Source organism: Zeugodacus cucurbitae, chromosome 6, assembly GCF_028554725.1.
Source record: "Zeugodacus cucurbitae isolate PBARC_wt_2022May chromosome 6, idZeuCucr1.2, whole genome shotgun sequence".
Taxonomy (NCBI): Eukaryota; Metazoa; Arthropoda; class Insecta; order Diptera; family Tephritidae; genus Zeugodacus; species Zeugodacus cucurbitae.
This window is the reverse complement of record NC_071671.1, coordinates 11960973-11979278: the sequence shown is the minus strand read 5'-3', so window position 1 is coordinate 11979278 and position 18306 is coordinate 11960973. Positions and strand designations below refer to the sequence as shown.

Sequence of the window (18306 nt, the reverse complement as noted above, 5' to 3'; positions counted from 1 at the left end):
CGCCATTCGTTCTGTCTGCTCGCTGTTTGACGCCAATTAGCGATACCAAGTGAAGCGTGGTCTTTCCAATGGATTGGGGGTCTTCCTCTTCCTCGGCTTTCACCAGCGGTACTTTTCAATGCTTTAGCACTTTAGTCCTTTCGAACAATATCACCAACCAGCGTAGCTGCTGTCTTTTTATTCGATAAACTATGTCAATGCCTTCGTATAACTCATACTGCTCATCGTTCCATCGCCAATATTCAAAAGACCATAAACCTTTCGCAAAACTTTTCTCTCGAAAACTACATAAAAAATTGTGGATTTTAGAATGTAGAAAGATTTTCAGACAATTCCGACTCGTGCTTAGTTAATATCTGATAATGAGACTAACTTGGAATACCATTTGAAAAGATATTGTTTCGAAATGAGTATGTCCTCTTTTTTTAACCAGCTAAAGACTTTCCTTCGGAAACTCCCATAATGATTAATATTAATTTATTGATATCCTGCGACGGGATCTGAAACTCAAAAAAGATTATATTTATAGGGTAGGGGACATAGTTTCGGTGAGCTGCCATCCCAGAACTAAAGTGACTATGGCATTTCGTTCAAACATAAAAATATATTAACAGTCAGAATAGGGAGAGAGAAATAAAGACGTAACGTAAATAGTTAGGAATTTTTGTAATAAAGTGTCGCAGGATTATACATATCTCCTTTGCTTCGACATATATAATTTTATGAAACACGGTTATATGGGCAGATTTTATTATGAAGTGTGGCAAAAATACTCCACATCGAAGTATGTTCTTTATGCATTTTCACTTTACTGAAATGAAATGAGAAGACGAAATGCCGAGAATATAATTTATCAGTTAGGTATATTTTCGAGAGACCTAATGATTCAACTCGTTATCTAACTGTTGATAGATCATCTTGATGTGACTGAAAACTTAAAGCGTTTGCCAGTTCTAAATTCTTTAGGTTCACATAAATTCCAATTATTTTGAGAAAGTTGTTCATGATAACGTAAGGTAACTTTAAACTTAAGGGGTTACATTGGTTTCGTCGCGTAAAAAATGGCCTATTTTCAATATTTTTGTCTATGTAAAAAATTATTTATGTGATTCAAATATTTTATGTCTTATAGATACATATTTAAAGAAAAAGTTCTGAAATTTTCAAAAAAAAAATTAAAACTCCTCCATTGCGACGTCATTTCCGGTGACCCCTCGGAAAAAAAGGTGTTTCCGCGTAACTCATGTTAGGATCATCCAAAATGAAAAAAAAAAACAAAAATAAATGTTTTAGGTAAGGCCATAATCACGTGCTTGAACGAAGGAAAGACAAAAAAGTAAAAATTGGAATTTTGGCAGACATTTTTCCAAAAGAAATAGAAATGTCGGTCAAATTTCAACATTATTTTTATTTTATTTATTTATTTAATTAGATTAATATAACAAACAATTTGACCCACATATTCGGCATATATGTATATGGTATAAAGTACATTGAATATTGGAAACCCTAATATTAGGTATATGGGAGTTAGGTGAAGTGGTGACCCGATTTTACGTATTTTAGGCAAGGCGACATATTATTAAAAGATAGATATTGTTTCCGAATTTCTTCAAAATATCTGAGAAACTTACCTATATTTTCGGTAAAAAAAAATAATTAGAAGCCCTGAGGTGCTTATGTTCGATACATGGAGCCTTGAAAATTAATGGTCCGATTTTGACGATTTTTAGAAGGGCGATGCCACACTTTAAATGTAGTATTTGTGCAAAGTTCTGTTCCGATATCTTCACTAGTTGACTTCACTCTTCGACTTCAAAGTTCTGGTATGTGGGATGTAGGCGTGGTTGTGATCCGATTTGGACTATTGTCACAACATATCATTGGGATGCAAGGGAAATATTAAAAACCGAATTTCATTGAAATTGGTCGAGTAGTTTCGGAGATATGGTTTTTGACCCATAAGTGGGCGGAACCACGCCCATTTAAAATGTTGTATACAATTTTGAACGCGGTTCTTCTGTGCCTTCTTTATAATGAAATTAAAGGCTTCTGTTGGGTTTCCTTACTGAATTAAAGCAATTATAGTAGTTTTCAACGTAACCTTTGTATAGGAGGTGGACATGGTTATAATTCGATTTTCTCCATTTTTGGACTATATAAGGCAATACCTGAAAAAACGACTCCTGAAAGTTTCGTTGATATAGCTTTGGTAGTTTACGAGATATGTACAAAAAACTTAGTAGGGGGTGGGGCCACACCTACTTTCCCAAAAATATTACATTAAAATATGCCCCTTCCTAGAACAATCATTTGTACCAAATATTAAGTTACAGCTTGCAGGGACGGACAGACGGACGGACAGACAGACATCCGGATTTGACCTGATCATTTAGATATATGTAACCCTATGTCTAACTCGTTTAGTTTTAGGACTAACAAACAACCGTTATGTGGACAAAACTATTATACTCTTTTTAGCAACTTTGTTGCGAGAGTACAAAAAATAAAATCCTTCGTTCAAGCAAGAGTAAATTGTATCTCGAACATGTATATCTCATCAAAATCGTTTGAGTAGTTTTCGAGAACATTTGATAACCGACTTTGAAAACACGGTTCCGAGAAAAACGTGTTTAAAGTTTTGAGTAACAATAATATCTGAATTCGAGCGCACACCGTCCAAAGGCTGTATCTCCGAAACTATTATTCGGATCGACTGAAAATTTAGGACAATATTCTTGAGATGTTGTAGAAGTTAATAAGCCAAAAAATCGATTTTTTGAATCCACAAAACCCATGTAACCCCTTAAATCTTTAAGCTCAAAAAAATGTTTGTTATCGCACAGATGTCTAATTAAAGAGGTTCTAGTTGAAATAATAAATAGAAAGTATAGATCAGTATGAGCTTATATGATTCTAAATATCATCTACGGTTACTGATAGATGTGTGGGCTCGGTACCAATTGTTTTGGTGTAATCATTATCAATTTAACTTAGTTTTCCTTAACACCTTTTTATATAAATATGCAATATCTAAAATATGCAAATGAAGCCCAATAATTAGTTTTCGTTTAATAATTTATATATATCCAAATCCCATTTTGTACCTTAAAAAAATTATTAAAGAATTCGTTTAGAATAAACTTCCCAGCCACCATACCCAGCATAGCAAGCGAAACGCCTCATTGAAGGAATTTTTCGCATTCTCGCTCTATTTTTTCCATTGTATATATTCCATATAGAAAGCTCCCCGCCCTGTTAGCCTCTGTATGTACAAATCATGCACCCACCGTTACAAATGTTCTACCTCCACCCCGTTTCTGTACTAAATCAGCAGCTATTACAACTTACAACAACAACCCACACTCTGAGTGCCCCATTAAAACTACTCAACCTAATTTTACACTACTGCCCGCTATGCACAAACAACTATGAACTAACTTATACAATGGAGAAACAATGCAACATTCTATCAAAATTCTTTATCACTTGCCTCTAACCGTCTCCTAACGCCACATTGCATGGCTGCAATTCTCGAAATAATCTTCAAATCAACACGCCTACACAATATACGTGCGAAAACACACGCTCCCACACCCATTCGCCATAACTCACCACGGGCAATCGTTGCTTGGCTCCAACGCCTTTTCAATGGCTGTTTAACCTCAAATCACGTCTTCTTCAATGCAAACGTTCTGCTTGTGCGCATGTGTGTCTTGTACGTCCTTCGTCCATCGCCCTGCGGCGTTGTGTGTGTTTTTGTGCGGTTAATTTATTTGTGTGGTTTGCTACACCGCTCCCCACAACTCCGACACACATGTGCCAAACACATATTGGTGTGCGTGGAATCGGCACTTGAGCGCAGAGGTTGTGAACAAAACCAAGCATCGTACAATGTCTTCCAACTGGATGCATTCGTTAATACCACACAAATTGCCGATTTAAAGCAATTCCCAAAAGTGACCACGGCTATTGATGCAATCACCGTATCCGAACGTACTATGCTCTCGCTGACGCAGACCATACAGAATATACTGGAGAATATGCTGCACACTTCATCCTTCAATCTAACCACATACCGGGTTAGCATTGGTGCACCGACGCCTGAGAAGGATTTGGCTACGTTCATCGATCAAATGCAGAGGGTGGCGCTACAGGTAAGCGAAGTTCTGGGGAGCGATCTGTGAGCCCAGATGCTATTACACATTTTTTTTTGTTTAATACTACTAAATTTTATATTAGATTAGTGGTTGTAGAGTGCTTATGGGTATGAATGAATGTCTCAAGACCATAAAACTATGTGGTTTGTTATCTGCGGTTGATTCAATCATTGTCATGTGACAGATAATTTCTTATGAGTTGTAGGAAAAATTATGTGGAAAACGCAATTATTCGACTCGATTTGAAATAACGTCAGAGAGAAGCTTTTTCTTAAAGAAAAGTTTCGATCTTTTTCTCACTACATTTTACTCTCACTCAAAAAAAAGTTGATTAGAACTCACGGCAAGAATACTTCAATATCCTGAAAGACAAATTTTTCAAAAACTTTTATCGTTTCTACCACATTCCTCGTAAGAAAAACTCAGAGAAAGAAACGCTGAAATTATTTTATAAATCTTTTCCGATCTCTCTACAGAAAGAGTTTCTACAGTGTCGATAATATTGAAACCATGGAATAAGTATAGGTTTTCAATGTTTTTTTCTTTTTGCTTACAACTTGCTACGGTTTGGGAGATTTATAACTCAAAATTTCAGAAAAGTAAAATCTTAACTACGTTGAGTAATATGGGGGTCGCTCATTGTCGTTCTTTATTTTAACTAACCCGATACTTTCTCAGATTCAAGATGTGGCCACCTCATCGCGCATGACTACACTCGGCAGTCGTTCGAAACGTTTACAGGCGTCCATACTACAGCCACTCGAGCAATTGCAGAATGAAATACTTTATCATTTGACGGCTTTAGAATTGCAACGGGATCCTTGGGCCAAACAAGTTAACCAAACACTAAATCACCTACGCAACGTACAGGGTTATTTGGAAAAGACTGCGGGCGAGATTTGCAGTAATCAAACACGCGTCTATACGGAAAGGTTTAGCACAGATTGTTGTCTCAAATACTATAACTTCACACATTTCTACACTTTCAGATTGAAAGCGTATCTGACAAATAGCAAAGCAACTATGTCATCACAATTGGGAGACACCACTGCCAAATGTCGACCATTCTTCGATATCTTCGATGCGAATCGCATTTTCCTATGCCGCAATATTGTCGACTACATCAATGCATTGTGGTTCTGCATATTTATAACACTCTTACTTTGGTCGGTCGGTACACCCGTTGGACTCAATCTGATCACCATACAACGACGTATAAATCGTTTGCGTCGTGCGCAAGCACGTTCAGCTGAAAGATCGGACAGTCGCAGCCGGCGGCGAGAACGAACCACTAGTTCGGCGGCACGCGAGCCACGTAGTGCAAGTAGCGCTAGTCGACCGCCACTGTACGTACTTACACTCTAAGATGTCAGTTATTCATCGAGTTATATAAATTTTTTATGTTCTTTGTAGACGCCGCACAGCTACCGAAGAGACGCTGGATATCGCCACTGAAGAGTCACCGCCACCAAGACGAGAGCAACGAGATGTACGCAGTCGTGATCGGGAAATGAGTCGAGCGCGTGAGAGTGTAGCGGCCAGCACACCGGCACGTAGCCGAACTCAACAGTTAGTAGTGTATACTTGGGACCTATATAACTTATGAATATGTTTTCTAAATTTAGGCGTCGTACTGGCACAGATGCCGAAGATAATTGGGGTTCGTCGAGCGCCAGTCGTGCCACATCGATGGAACGAGAGCCCAGTCAACCGCGAATGTACACGAGCAGCAGTAGTGCACAACAGCAACGCGGAACTCAAGCGAGACCACAACTGTACGTTGAGATTAAGCTAACTTGAACAGTTTAGTTGTTATCTGCATGTCCAAATTCTTCATTTCATATAGACGCAAACAAGGTACAGAAGAGTTCGATTTGGAAGCCGAAGACAATTGGCAGCCAGCGCCTACAGCCAGCAGTAGTGCCGCCACACGTTCTGAGTCACGCGCTGGTGTAAGACGCGAGCAGCGAGAGCAACCGGCGTACTCACACAGTAACGGACGCAATAAACCGAAACTGTAAGTTCGCGCGCATAAATTGAGTATAAGTTCGAGCATTTTTCATACCAACAATCGAAATTAGACAAAATAAAGTTGACTTTAAAGAGACATACAAAAAATTACAACTCCTTCGATAAAGTCGACTCTATTTTTACTAATAATTGTGTGCGTTCGATTTTAATTACCAACCACTAACTACTTACATCCTCTCTCGCTCGCCGAATGTGTAAGACGTCGCACCGAACGTGAGAAATATGAACGCCCCACTCGTCGCTCCATGACACCCGTTTTGCAAGCTAGTCCCGATGCACAGCAAGCCAGACCAATGCCGCGTACACCGACGCGTCTGCGCCATCGCGTGACATTGACAACACGCGCCGTCACCAATCTAATGCGTGCCGGTAATCCGCGCCATAAGAGGCTGTGAGTAGCTGTTGTTGGTAATTTTAAAACTGCACGAAACCTGTCACAACCCAATAATAAATAGTTTGTCAAACAAAATAGCTGAATACACTTATTAACCCACCCAACCTGATTTTGTAATGCAAACTTTCTTTCACAAGCATGCACTGTCTTCTTCTGTCTCTCCAGTTATTTACCTGCTCGCAAGTTGAACCCAACATGCCCCAGTGATCTCCAAATTTCCTACCGATTGTTTATTGTTTTAATAATATATTTCTGTTTTTTGTCTCATAGTCAACGTAGCGGTACTGAAGATTTTGAAATCGATGAAAGTGAGACATATGGTGCGCCGGCGCAGGATTCTGCCGCAGTGGCTGCGTAAGTATACTATTTTTAAGAACAATTGGTTTCGAATCAATGATCGCCCCTCGTAGGTATAAACTGAAGTATCGAAGCCCTAATTAATTGTATCTCATCAATTGGGATATAGATTTTTAAGATCAGAAAAAAAAATTGTCGACTTTTATGTCGCTATTTTAGAAGTCGGTACTCCAACCTTCATGTAAACTTAGTTGGAAAGGTCCTCACCTAGGCGTTTGAAAGCAAACAAGCTAGACCCCGAAGGCTGACATAAGAACTTGTAGATAGGGACCAATCACTAAACAGGTAACAGTAGACATACTGCTCCGTAGTCTGACCTCCTTCAGGGAAGTATGTATTCATTCCGACAGCAGAGCTGCAGTACTAGCATTGAAACCGATGTCAGTGTGCTCCATGTTAGTTAAGGGGTGTTCAACTTTCTTATCAATAGCTTCTACTACTTCGGTATCTCACCTGGGTGGGTATCCCGTTCCTGTTGAATCGTTGAAAAGTGCAACGCAGTCAAGCCTAGCAACATTAACACCGGATTGAGAGCGAGTTGGCAGTCCACGGTCCACATGAGCTCGCCAAACTCTGGACAACATCCTGCACCTGTGCAGTTGTGAGGTTTTGGTCGCAGTGGAAGGTAAAGAGTGCTTTAAACTACTTTCTCTTAGCAATCTCTGCGCTATCATAGATGTGCTTACTGGACACTGTCCTACAGGAACACATGCGGTGAGACTAGCAGATACAAGCTGCCAATGGTGTTTAGAGGAAGGCGAGCTGGAATGATCTAAACATTTCTTCCTCCAATGTCCAGCATTTTCCAGACTGAAACATTTATTTTAATTGTGCAGGTGAAATCTTCTGCAAATGCAGAGGTCTGCCTTTTAACCTAAACCTTGCCGTAAGCCCTCGGTCTTTTTATTGTTCTAATATCTGTATTTTCAAATCACTAGGTTGCGATTATCAATTTTCGAAATCAACACGCAATCTTTGTTTTCCTTTTCTTTGAGTTCCAAACATTACTTTTCATAATTTCTCTATACTTTAAACTCTCTTTATAGCGCGCGTCGAACACCGCCACGCACGGCACCGCCACCACCACCACCGCCCGGCATGATGAACAGGTTCAGGCCACGTTATTAAAGCAAATTGAACAAAAATTAAAACTAAATTAAACTTTTCTAAACACTTATACACACATTTCTATACAACATTCACTGCACTTCGTATGCCGCCATAATGCTGCCTTTATGCCAACAACAACAACAAAACAAAAACCGAATAAACTTTAATTATTTTCTCAATCACACCCTCTCCAACACTGCACACACACTTCTAACCATTTTTCGCTCGTCTCCTTCAGGTATGGCAGCGTGCGCAGTGTACGTTGGAATGCGGAAGAGGACATGGTCTTCGAGGATGTCGAATCACCAAATCCAATATATATGAATCATCATCATATGCGTTAATAGCGTGAGCGCCAGTATTGAGGCTACTCCTCATCTAAATGGGTTTACTTACTATTCATTGACCACCACTGTATTTTCCATGCTGATTTTTTCTATACACAAACTAACAAAAATTTCCGTTATATTTTCGAATCACTTTTTTTTAAATGTAAGAAAAATTATTGCATTATTAATAAGAGTTGAAATTAAGAAGAAATTTATTATGAAAATGTATGCCGTTTTCGCAATAAAATTAATCGGTATTTTAAGTTAAAAGCAGTTTCTTTACCTCTACTCTCATCTCTGTCGTTAACCCTCTCATGGACGAATGAAAATGGACGGAACTAACACTATAGCTTTGTTATATCCCTTTTTGTTTAACTACTATTTTTTAGTCGCATAAGTCCGATTTTGGCCATCTTCTTTTTAATTTTTCTTCAGATAGATTTCAATTCAAATTATCGCTTGAATGGCCGAATGGACAGATGGTTGGACCAAACTGCAGACGTGTGCAAATTTTTATATATATGAAAAATAAGTTATTGGTCAACAATATAGCTTTTTTTCCTTTAATAACAGAAAAAAAGCTTTTTTTGGAAGGTTCTTTTGCATGCACCTCATAGTCCAGACCCGCACGAAATTATTAATAGCTGTTCCCGTCTATAACGAATGATGTTGATAATTTGTCTCAATCGAAACTTTTAAAAATAGACTCTCCCAGTTTTTTGCCAGTAGCAACAGGGGTTTCTATAAGAGTGACATTATGAAATTATCTTCAAAATCTCAACAAGTGGTTGAACAAAACTGTGTCTATTTGAAACAAATCGGATCATTCTAAATAATGTAATAATAAATTTAAAATAAAAAAAAAAACAAGTAAGGAATGGGTAAGTTCGGGTGCAACCGAACATTTTATGCTTTCGCAATTTATTGATGCAATTTTATAAAGATAACACAATTCCACCCATATATTCGGCATAAAGTTCAATAGAATAACGAAAATCATCATAAATAGTATATGGGGACTTAGGTAATTCCTAAACCGATTTCACTTGTTTTCACCACCAAGATACAATATATCGAAGACTATACGCTCACTTAAGTTTATATTACTTATAATTAGGTATAAGGGATCTGGGGGAAGTTATGACACGATTTTAACCATTTTTGGTACAGAGACAAACTGTTATAAGAAAAAAATTCAGAGGGAATGAATTACATTAAAATATCTGAGAGATTTACCTATATTTTCGGTGAAAAATTACCCTTAGGCACTGAGTTCTTCATGTTCGATATCAGGGACCTTGAAAAGTCATTGTCCGATTTTGACAAGTTTCCACAAGTGATGTCACAGCTCAAATACAGTATTTGTGTAAAGTTTTATTAAGCTATTTTCATTTGTTCCTAATGTATATGTATGTATTATAAAGTGAACGAATTAGAAGAATTCAAAATTGAGTTATATGGGAAGTAAGCGTAGCTGTTAATCGATTTAGCCCATATCATCAGGGTATCTAGAAAGTGTTATATACCGAATTTCATTGAAATCGGTCGAGTAGTTCCTGAGATATGGCTTTTGACCCATAAGTGGGCGACGCCACGCCCATTTTCCATTTTGTAAAAAATTGGTTTGCAAGTTATATACAAAAAACCTATTTGGCGGCGGGGCCACGCCCACTTTTCCAAAAAAATTACATCCAAATGTGCCCCTTCCTAATGCGATCCTATGTTCCAAATTTTATTTTCATAACATTATTTATGGCTTAGTTATAGGTTTTGGGTTTTCACCATTTTGTGGGCGTAGCAACCTCCTCAGGATGCCAAGGAATATGTGTTCCAAGTTTCATTAAGATATCTAAATTTTTACTCAAGTTATCGCTTTCAACTCCACTCGTCATCCTGATCATTTATATATATATAACCCCATATATAAGTGGAAGTTCTTAGTCCCCCCGCAGATATGGAAATACTTACAAGAGTTTAAAGAGCGAGAGTAACCAAAGATTTTCCATTAATAGATAACAACTGTCGGGTAAAGATGACGATGAGGCCGATACCGTTTGAAGAAAAGAGTATTTGGTTGAGTTTTAAATAAATTTCGTATAATTTATAATAATTTTCGTTTATATATGTATTAGGTTAGGTTAGGTAGAGTGGCTGCCAAACGGCGCACCTAGGCCTTTGGTTATATATGTATTAAGTGTACATTAAAATGTATATATGGATGTGTGAGTTGACAATAGAGTTAATTGTTTAATGTGTAATTAGTTAAACTTAGTGTTAGTGAATATGTAAAATTTTGATCTAATTTATGTTATTTCCTTTTTTGTGGGTGGTCTTCTTTTTACAATTCATTATTTACACTTTAATTCGTTCGGGTTTGTGTTTTGTGGATTTGCGGTTTGTCTCCTCTGCATTGCCTCTCTATTACTTTTTAGAGAGTATTTGAGAGGGTTTGAAGTTGCCTCAGCAACACAATGATTAAAATGATAACAAATACATGATAGCAAATATATCACGTATATCACGCTTGACTGACAAAACTGTGCGCGCCTCCAGATCTTTATCTAAACTGCAGGTGGAAAAAAATATATTTTTAACAATATATAATGAAATTATTATTATATACAACATACCCATAATACTGCATCAGTTTTCTTTTCACTTCAATTATATCATTCGCTGACACTTCATCGCTATGCATTAGTTTGGCGTAAACAAACAGTTGTTTATAGCTGACCTCACCACATGGTGAAATTAGTTTTTCTAGATAACCATGTCGATACAACTTATCCAAGTCTTTCTCGCACCTGCCCTCAGACCAAATCGCAGCGATCAACTTAAAGGGGTGAATGGAACGTTTTACAAATACAACGGAATATGTATTGTTTACAGAAATTAATATATTTACCTTTTGTGGCACATACATGACATGCGGAAAGTAAGTGAATGTATTGATGAACGTCTTTCTCAACTCCGGTTGTAAACTATCGAGACTCTTTTCAATGGCCGCATTGAATTTGCCATCAAATCTGTTTTCAAATAAGACACAATTAATAAAATGCACTTAACCAGATTTAAAATGACAGCTCAGAACTCAGCGATACAAATCACTAACATATTTCTGCCAATTTCGCTATATTGCAACCAATGAAAATTGTTTTGTACTCACTTTGATTGTTGCATTTTATCAATCAAATCCTGCCAGTTCGCCAAATTTTGACGTAGACTCTGCCCAATCCAGCTCAGCAAGTATGGATGTTCATTGCTGTGCGCATAAATCAAATCCATATATTTTTTCACCAAATTCTGATGACCCAAATACTTTTCAAAGAGCATATAGAACTCAAATTTTGTTAGACCATTTCGCAAACGCAATGTTGTGCTAAATTTTTGCGCAAATGAATCACTAACTTTTTTACTGCGTGTAAGCACAAGTAATTTGCATGGCAAATTGAAGACCTCCAACGAATGGGTATTTCGTACATTCACCAATACGACAAGGCACTTTTTATTCGCATTCTTTTTGAGCTTATGACTTACAAGATGTTTAGTTTCATCTATTGAATTTTTAATTGCATTCGTATTCGGATCGAAACGTTCTAGTGAGCCATAACCGGATGGCGAAGGTGAACGTGTCGGTTTGGTCAGCAAAAGTTTTAAATAACGTAACATACGTAAATCTTCCAATGCGTTCGTGCACTCGCCCAAATCGATCCAGAAAATTCGAAAATTCATTGCTTGGGCCACTTCAAAATCCGTGCAAACGTCGATGGCGAGCCATTTTTTCCCATAACCGAAATCGCTAGTTAATATCACACGACCTTGGATTGGCATCGTAAGTAAGGCACTGCGTAAATTTCGAAACTAAAAAGACATAATAATGGACAAAAATAGAGATAAATAAATACAAAATAAAATAAAGTTATGCAGTTATTGAGCGAGGAATGAAGACAGATCAACAAAATGGTAAGAACTCATCAGGACTAAACTTATCGAATACAGCGTGGGTAATTCACCACTCTAGTACTCACCATTTACAAATTCTTAACGTGTCACTAATTCCCCACCTAACTTAATTCACCACTCACTTCAAATTCAACAGATTTAATGAACCATACATGCAATCCACCACACCTAAAATCCGCCTATATAATTCAAAATACTATTGCTCAGTATCTGAAACTAGAGAAAATAATCACACATGAAATCCACCACACCTAAAATTCGCGTATATAATTCAACGCACTGTTCCTCATCCAATTTTAAACTAAAAAAACATTTTAAACTAAAGAACATGAACTAATCACACCAAGCTTCACAATATCTAACTTATACCACATATTGCCGATAGTGAAAAGATCGAGTGTCTACATTTCTGTACTCTTGCAATATATTGACAATTGTGATACTATCTATAATAATAACTATAGACTTACATACGTATTAGTTCATTAAACAATGGGTCGAATTGACATTTAGATGAAACCCAAATTTCTAAACCAAATTTTGTTGGTAACATTCTTTTCTCATCCATACAACATTACTTTAAATCCATCCATCATTACCAATAACGATCCATATAAGGCAACTCTATTCCAAAAAAAACTTTGAAATCTATATATACCTTCCTCTAGATGACATCAGACCCTACAGCTGTCATACATAAAATGATTTTTAACACATTATTATTTTTTTTTTAACTGAACCCTATTATATACCCAATATACAGATTTTCACCCTCCAGTTGGTTTAATACGGTACACATCGGTCGGAGTCTTAGTGAAATAAGCGAAACAATTTTCTCACCGGCTTTGAACGATGTACATTGTAGTCGTCATATTTAAGGCTAACTTTCGAATGCAAATCGTGTACCAAATCCACATAAATACTAGAATCCACTTTATTGATATTGTCGAAAAGACGCATGAGCCATATATAATCCATGCGCAAATTCTCTTTGAATTTGCATATTTGAGTATGATCCTTATTGCGTAATATAGCAAATAGACGCGAAACTTGCTCCTCACGAAACACTTCTTGACTGTCGGTGGTGGAATGTTGTGTACTCTCATTATCGCTTTGTAGATTCTAACAAAGGAAAAACAAATGTATTAATATTTTGAAACCATTACGAATGGTTCACTCACGGCATTTATATATTGTTTTTCAGGTGTGGTAAAGATATCTTGTACATGTTCCCAGATGTCTCTCACATCAAAGTCTTGCAGAAAATGTCCTTCTATAATGTCCAACGCATAATGGTCGTTAGGTGAAACGTCATCACTCGAAATACTGCTCATGGCGATTGCTGAAAATGCCACAGGAGAATTGGAAATTTTAGTAATTTTGAATAAAATTGTTAAATACATTTTGAGACAAATAAACTAAAGTTTAAATATTGAACCATTATTAGAATTGCAATTGAATTGAAATTATGAATAAAGAAACATAATAAATAAATGAAAGAAAAAAATGCCTACAGCTTTGTCTGTCCAGTGTTATCGAAGAGTTGTTGATTGTTGGTGGAAGCAACGGCTCATTATCCAACATTATCGATTTCATGCACCCATCCGCCGGGGCTTGAGATTCATTACTTTGTTGGAATAACTGTATTCCACAAATTTTCTATGGATTTTTGATCCTAAGAACGCGGTGGTCACTTCACCTTGTTGTTGACGTTGTTGACCCCAAATCGTGTACTTATAGTTTTAAACTTAATCTTTGGTCTTTCTTATAAGATGAATACCTTGTTCAGAATTAAATAAGCTAACATTTGTGTTTAGGCTAGTGAATGTGAAACCAGATTTCATTAAATTAAACTCAATATTATTAACGTTTTTGGTTTGCTTTTATTCACTTATGTGTAAAGTGTACACAGTATTCCACCACCGACAGTCAAGAAGTGTTTCGTGAGGAGCAAGTTTCGCGTCTATTTGCTATATTACGCAATAAGGATCATACTCAAATATGCAAATTCAAAGAGAGTTTGCGCATGGATTATATATGGCTCATGCGTCTTTTCGACAATATCAATAAAGTGGATTCTAGTATTTATGTGGATTTGGTACACGATTTGCATTCGAAAGTTAGCCTTAAATATGACGACTACAATGTACATCGTTCAATGCCGGTGAGAAAATTGTTTCGCTTATTTCACTAAGACTCTGACCGATGTATACCGTATTAAACCAACTGGAGGGTGAAAATCTTTATATTGGGTATATAATAGGGTTCAGTTAAAAAATAATATATTAAATATCATTTTATGTGTGACAGCTGTTGTAGTGTCTGATGTCATCTAGATGAAGGTATATATAGATTTCAAAGTTTTTTGGAACAGAGTTGCCTTATATGGATCGTTATTGGTAATACATTTTGTTGTATGAAGATTTAAAGTAACGTTATTTGAATGAGAAGAGAATGTTACCAACAAAATTTGGTTTAGTAATTTGGGTTTCATCTAAATGTCAATTCGACCCATTGTTTAATGAACTAATACGTATGTAAGTCTATAGGTGTTATTATAGATAGTATCACAATTGTCAATATATTGCAAGAGTACAGAAATGTAGACACTCGATCTTTTCACTATCGGAAATATGTGGTATAAGTTAGATATTGTGAAGCTAGGTGTGGTTGGTTCATGTTTGATTCATGTTTTTTTAGTTTAAAATTGGATGAGGAACAGTGCGTTGAATTATATACGCGAATTTTAGGTGTGGTGGATTTCATGTGTGATTAGCTTTTCTAGTTTCAGATACTGAGCAATAATATTTTGAATTATATTGGCGGATTTTAGGTGTGGTGGATTTCATGTTTGGTTAATTAAATCTGTGGAATTTAAAGTGAGTGGTGAATTAAGTTAGGTGGTGAATTAGTGAGACGTTAAGAATTTAGAAATGGTGAGTACTAGTATGGTGTACTATACATTGTTATACAACTCTTGAAAATTTTCATGTGCTACAGCTCTCGCATGTGTTTGTCGTTTTTTTTCTTTTTCTTCAGAAATCTTTTCGAAGCATTGTACAGAGCATAAAATTCATAGTAATTGCTCAGTATATAGTAATTGAGTATTGTAATACATTTGGAATAGATGATATACATACTTGTAGATGACAGAAAACAGCAAAAAAGAAAAAGAAACAACAAACACATGCGAGTGCTGTAGCACATGAAAATTTTCATTAGCTCTGCTGTGCTACCGCTCCCAATTTTTTGCTATCGCTACGCCAGAGCAAAGCGCAGAATTTAATTTTTGCTCCCGCTCCAGCTATAGTTTTTTACACAACAAAACTCTGAGCAGAGTTGATCACATACTTTTACATTGTTATGCTAAGGCTATGCTGTGGCTCTCGACAAAGTGAGAGCGGTAGCGATAGCAAAGCAATAATTCTAGAAACCTGAGAACCCTGTAATTTTGTTTTATTTAAGAACAAACATATTTTTTTATAAGGTCATATCTTATATTCTTTTTCAAATTGTTCTCTTATACACATATCTACATGCTTTTTAAAGTGTCATAAATATTTTTAACTCAAATTTATCATATTTTATGATTTTCAAAATTATTATTTTTTAATTTATAATAAACGGCCGTAAAATATAATATGTTAAAGTTTACAGTAGCAGGGAACTGTATGTATTCCAAATTTTATTATATTATCAGTGTCGGGTTAAGGTGACGATGAGGCCGATTCCGTTGAAGAAAAGATTAGTGTGTTGAGTTTAAACATTATAGTTTTGAGATTTATGTGTAATTAGATAAATTTAGTGTTAGTGAATATGTAAAATATTGACCTGTTTTATGTTATTTCCTTGTTTTATGTTGTATAGTGTTTTAATCCTCCGTGTTGTTGGGTTTGTGTTCGGTATAGATTCCTCCTTCTTGGGTTGCGTTGGGTTTGTGTATTTTCTCTCCGTGAGTGGATTTGTGTTGATGGGTTTTGTGTTTTGCGAGAATTTGGGTTTTTATCACACTTTAAATTGCGCGGGTTTCTGTGTTCGTGTTGTGCACTTGTTCAATTCTTCTTAAAGTGCGGATACTTCTGGAGAATCATTCTGTTCTGTTATCTTTGCTGCTTCGTATTGTTCACCTGTTTCTTTACGTAGAACATCGACAACAATGGGCTGCCGATCACTGTTCTACGTTATTGTGTGATAGGTGAAGTTTGTCTCCTCTGATTATCTCTCTATTACTTTTTGGAGGGTAATGCAGAGGAGTATTTGTTTGTACTAAACAATCAGCTAACCGGATAGGACATTATACGAATAATAATATTCGGATTGCAGTATCCGGATAGTCGTAAGTTGTCGACTATTCGATTCACCACTCATTTCCGACTATTCGGATAACCGTTCGTTGTCGACTTTTCGAATAGCGAAAGTTCATAAAATTTATATTTTTATTGTGAAAATTGAAACTAAAAAATTTTCATTTATTCAAATTCTCGCAGCAGAGCAACTATTCGAATAATCGTAGTAGAACGACTATTCGAATAGTCGCAATGTTATGACTATTCGAATAGTATTAATCGGGTAATATTCATACGAACGGTTACAAACCGGACATTCGAATAATCGATTTTCAGGTTATTCGAATAATTTTAAAAGCCCTTATATATGTACATCATAACAAATAAATCTATAAATTTAATTTTGTAATTGTGAAATGGCTACTGGAAGAGTAAAGTAATACCTACTTCAAATCAAATGATAATTTTTGCCAGATAAAAGTAACAAAATGATATGAAAAATACTGAATTCGAATTTCGAAATATATGACGCGGATATGATATACATACATATATCATTAAAATCTTCAACGAACTGTGTTAAATGTGGTATTGTTGAGGAGGGGAATAGTCTTCTGTTTATTTGCTCGATTTAACTTCTTACATATGTACATTGTAGATATGTATGTACATATGTGCAATACTGTCATTATCAATATTATTGCAGCGCTTTCCGACTAAGTTTTTTGTACATATCTCCCAAACTACTAAAGATATATCAAGGAAACTTTCTTACTTTAGATACTACCTTATACAGTCCAAAAATGGAGGAAATCGGATTATAACCACGCCCACCTCCCATACAAAGCTTATGTTGAAAACTACTAAAAATGCATTAATTCTGTACGGAAAACCAAGAGAAAGCTTAAATTTTATTATAAGGAAGGTGCAGAAGAGGTGCACTCAAAATGATATACAAAATTTTAAATGGGCGTGGAACCGCCCACTTTTGGGTCAAACGCCATATCTCCGAAACTACTCGACCAATTTCAATGAAATTCGGTTCATAATATCTTCCTACCTTCCCAATGATATGTTGCGAAAATAGTCTAAATCGGTTCACAAACACGTACTACTTCCCATATACCAGAACTCTGAAGTCGGTGTGAATCGTTTACTTTACAATATATAAAGTTAGTACTAGTGAAGATATCGGAACAGAACTTCGCTTAAATACTGTATTTAAAGAGTGCCATCACCCCTCTAAAAATCGTCGAAATCGGTCCATAAGTTTTCAAGACCCTATATATCGAATATGAGGACCTCAGTGCTTCTAATACATTTTTTAACGAAAATATAGGTAAGTCTCTCAGATATTTTGAATAATTTCAGAGGGAATATGTTTCTTCTAATAATGTCTCCGTGCCAAAAACGAGTGAAATTTGTTCATAACTTCCACTAGCTCCCATATACTTAATATTAGGTGTTTTCAAACTTTCAATGAACTTTATACCATATATATGCCGAATATGTGAGTCTAACTGTTTGTTATATTAATAAAATTAAATAAATAGATTGCGAGAGTATAAAATGTTCGGTGACACCCGAACTTAGCGCTTACTTACTTGTTTTTTACTGGAATTACCTTAATAGGCAAATAATTTAAACCGGTTATTTAATGAATTTTGCTAATGAAA

The 18306-nt window shown here is 36.1% G+C and overlaps 2 protein-coding genes across 5 annotated transcripts in view; one reads left to right on the top strand and one right to left on the bottom strand.

Annotated features, from left to right (window-relative positions):
* LOC105216920 (prominin-2) overlaps positions 1-8627 on the top strand; it is a 30390-nt gene extending 21763 nt beyond the window's left edge. For 2 of the 4 annotated variants that reach the window (XM_054233789.1, XM_054233790.1), the window contains 10 exons: positions 3866-4157; positions 4839-5092; positions 5150-5506; positions 5574-5729; positions 5786-5935; positions 6007-6177; positions 6391-6582; positions 6856-6939; positions 7989-8051; positions 8291-8627. In XM_054233789.1, coding sequence (XP_054089764.1) covers positions 3866-4157; positions 4839-5092; positions 5150-5506; positions 5574-5729; positions 5786-5935; positions 6007-6177; positions 6391-6582; positions 6856-6939; positions 7989-8051; positions 8291-8396 — 1825 coding nt within the window. In that variant the 3' untranslated portion in view covers positions 8397-8627. The other 2 variants (XM_054233792.1, XM_054233791.1) reach the window with 2 other exon arrangements.
* Positions 8628-10639: 2012 nt separating this feature from the next.
* LOC105216935 (uncharacterized) lies at positions 10640-16528 on the bottom strand. The gene is made up of 7 exons (XM_054234024.1): positions 16176-16528; positions 13526-13686; positions 13185-13466; positions 11548-12242; positions 11287-11407; positions 11012-11214; positions 10640-10947 (listed from the first exon to the last, which is right to left on the bottom strand). Exons 2-7 carry the CDS (start codon positions 13676-13678, stop codon positions 10857-10859), a joined length of 1545 nt encoding a protein of 514 aa, XP_054089999.1. The 5' UTR covers positions 13679-13686; positions 16176-16528; the 3' UTR covers positions 10640-10856.
* Between the last annotated feature and the right edge of the window lie 1778 nt (positions 16529-18306).

What these genes read in the sequence shown, in the direction of transcription:
- LOC105216935 (XM_054234024.1), bottom strand. Translation starts at nt 13,678, where the DNA reads ATGAGCAGTATTTCGAGTGATGACGTTTCACCTAACGACCATTATGCG. An exon ending in AAAAACAATATATAAATGCC is followed by an intron (nt 13,467 to 13,525) that starts GTGAGTGAACCA and finishes TTCCTTTGTTAG; the next exon opens with AATCTACAAAGCGATAATGA. An exon ending in ATGTACATCGTTCAAAGCCG is followed by an intron (nt 12,243 to 13,184) that starts GTGAGAAAATTG and finishes ATGTCTTTTTAG; the next exon opens with TTTCGAAATTTACGCAGTGC.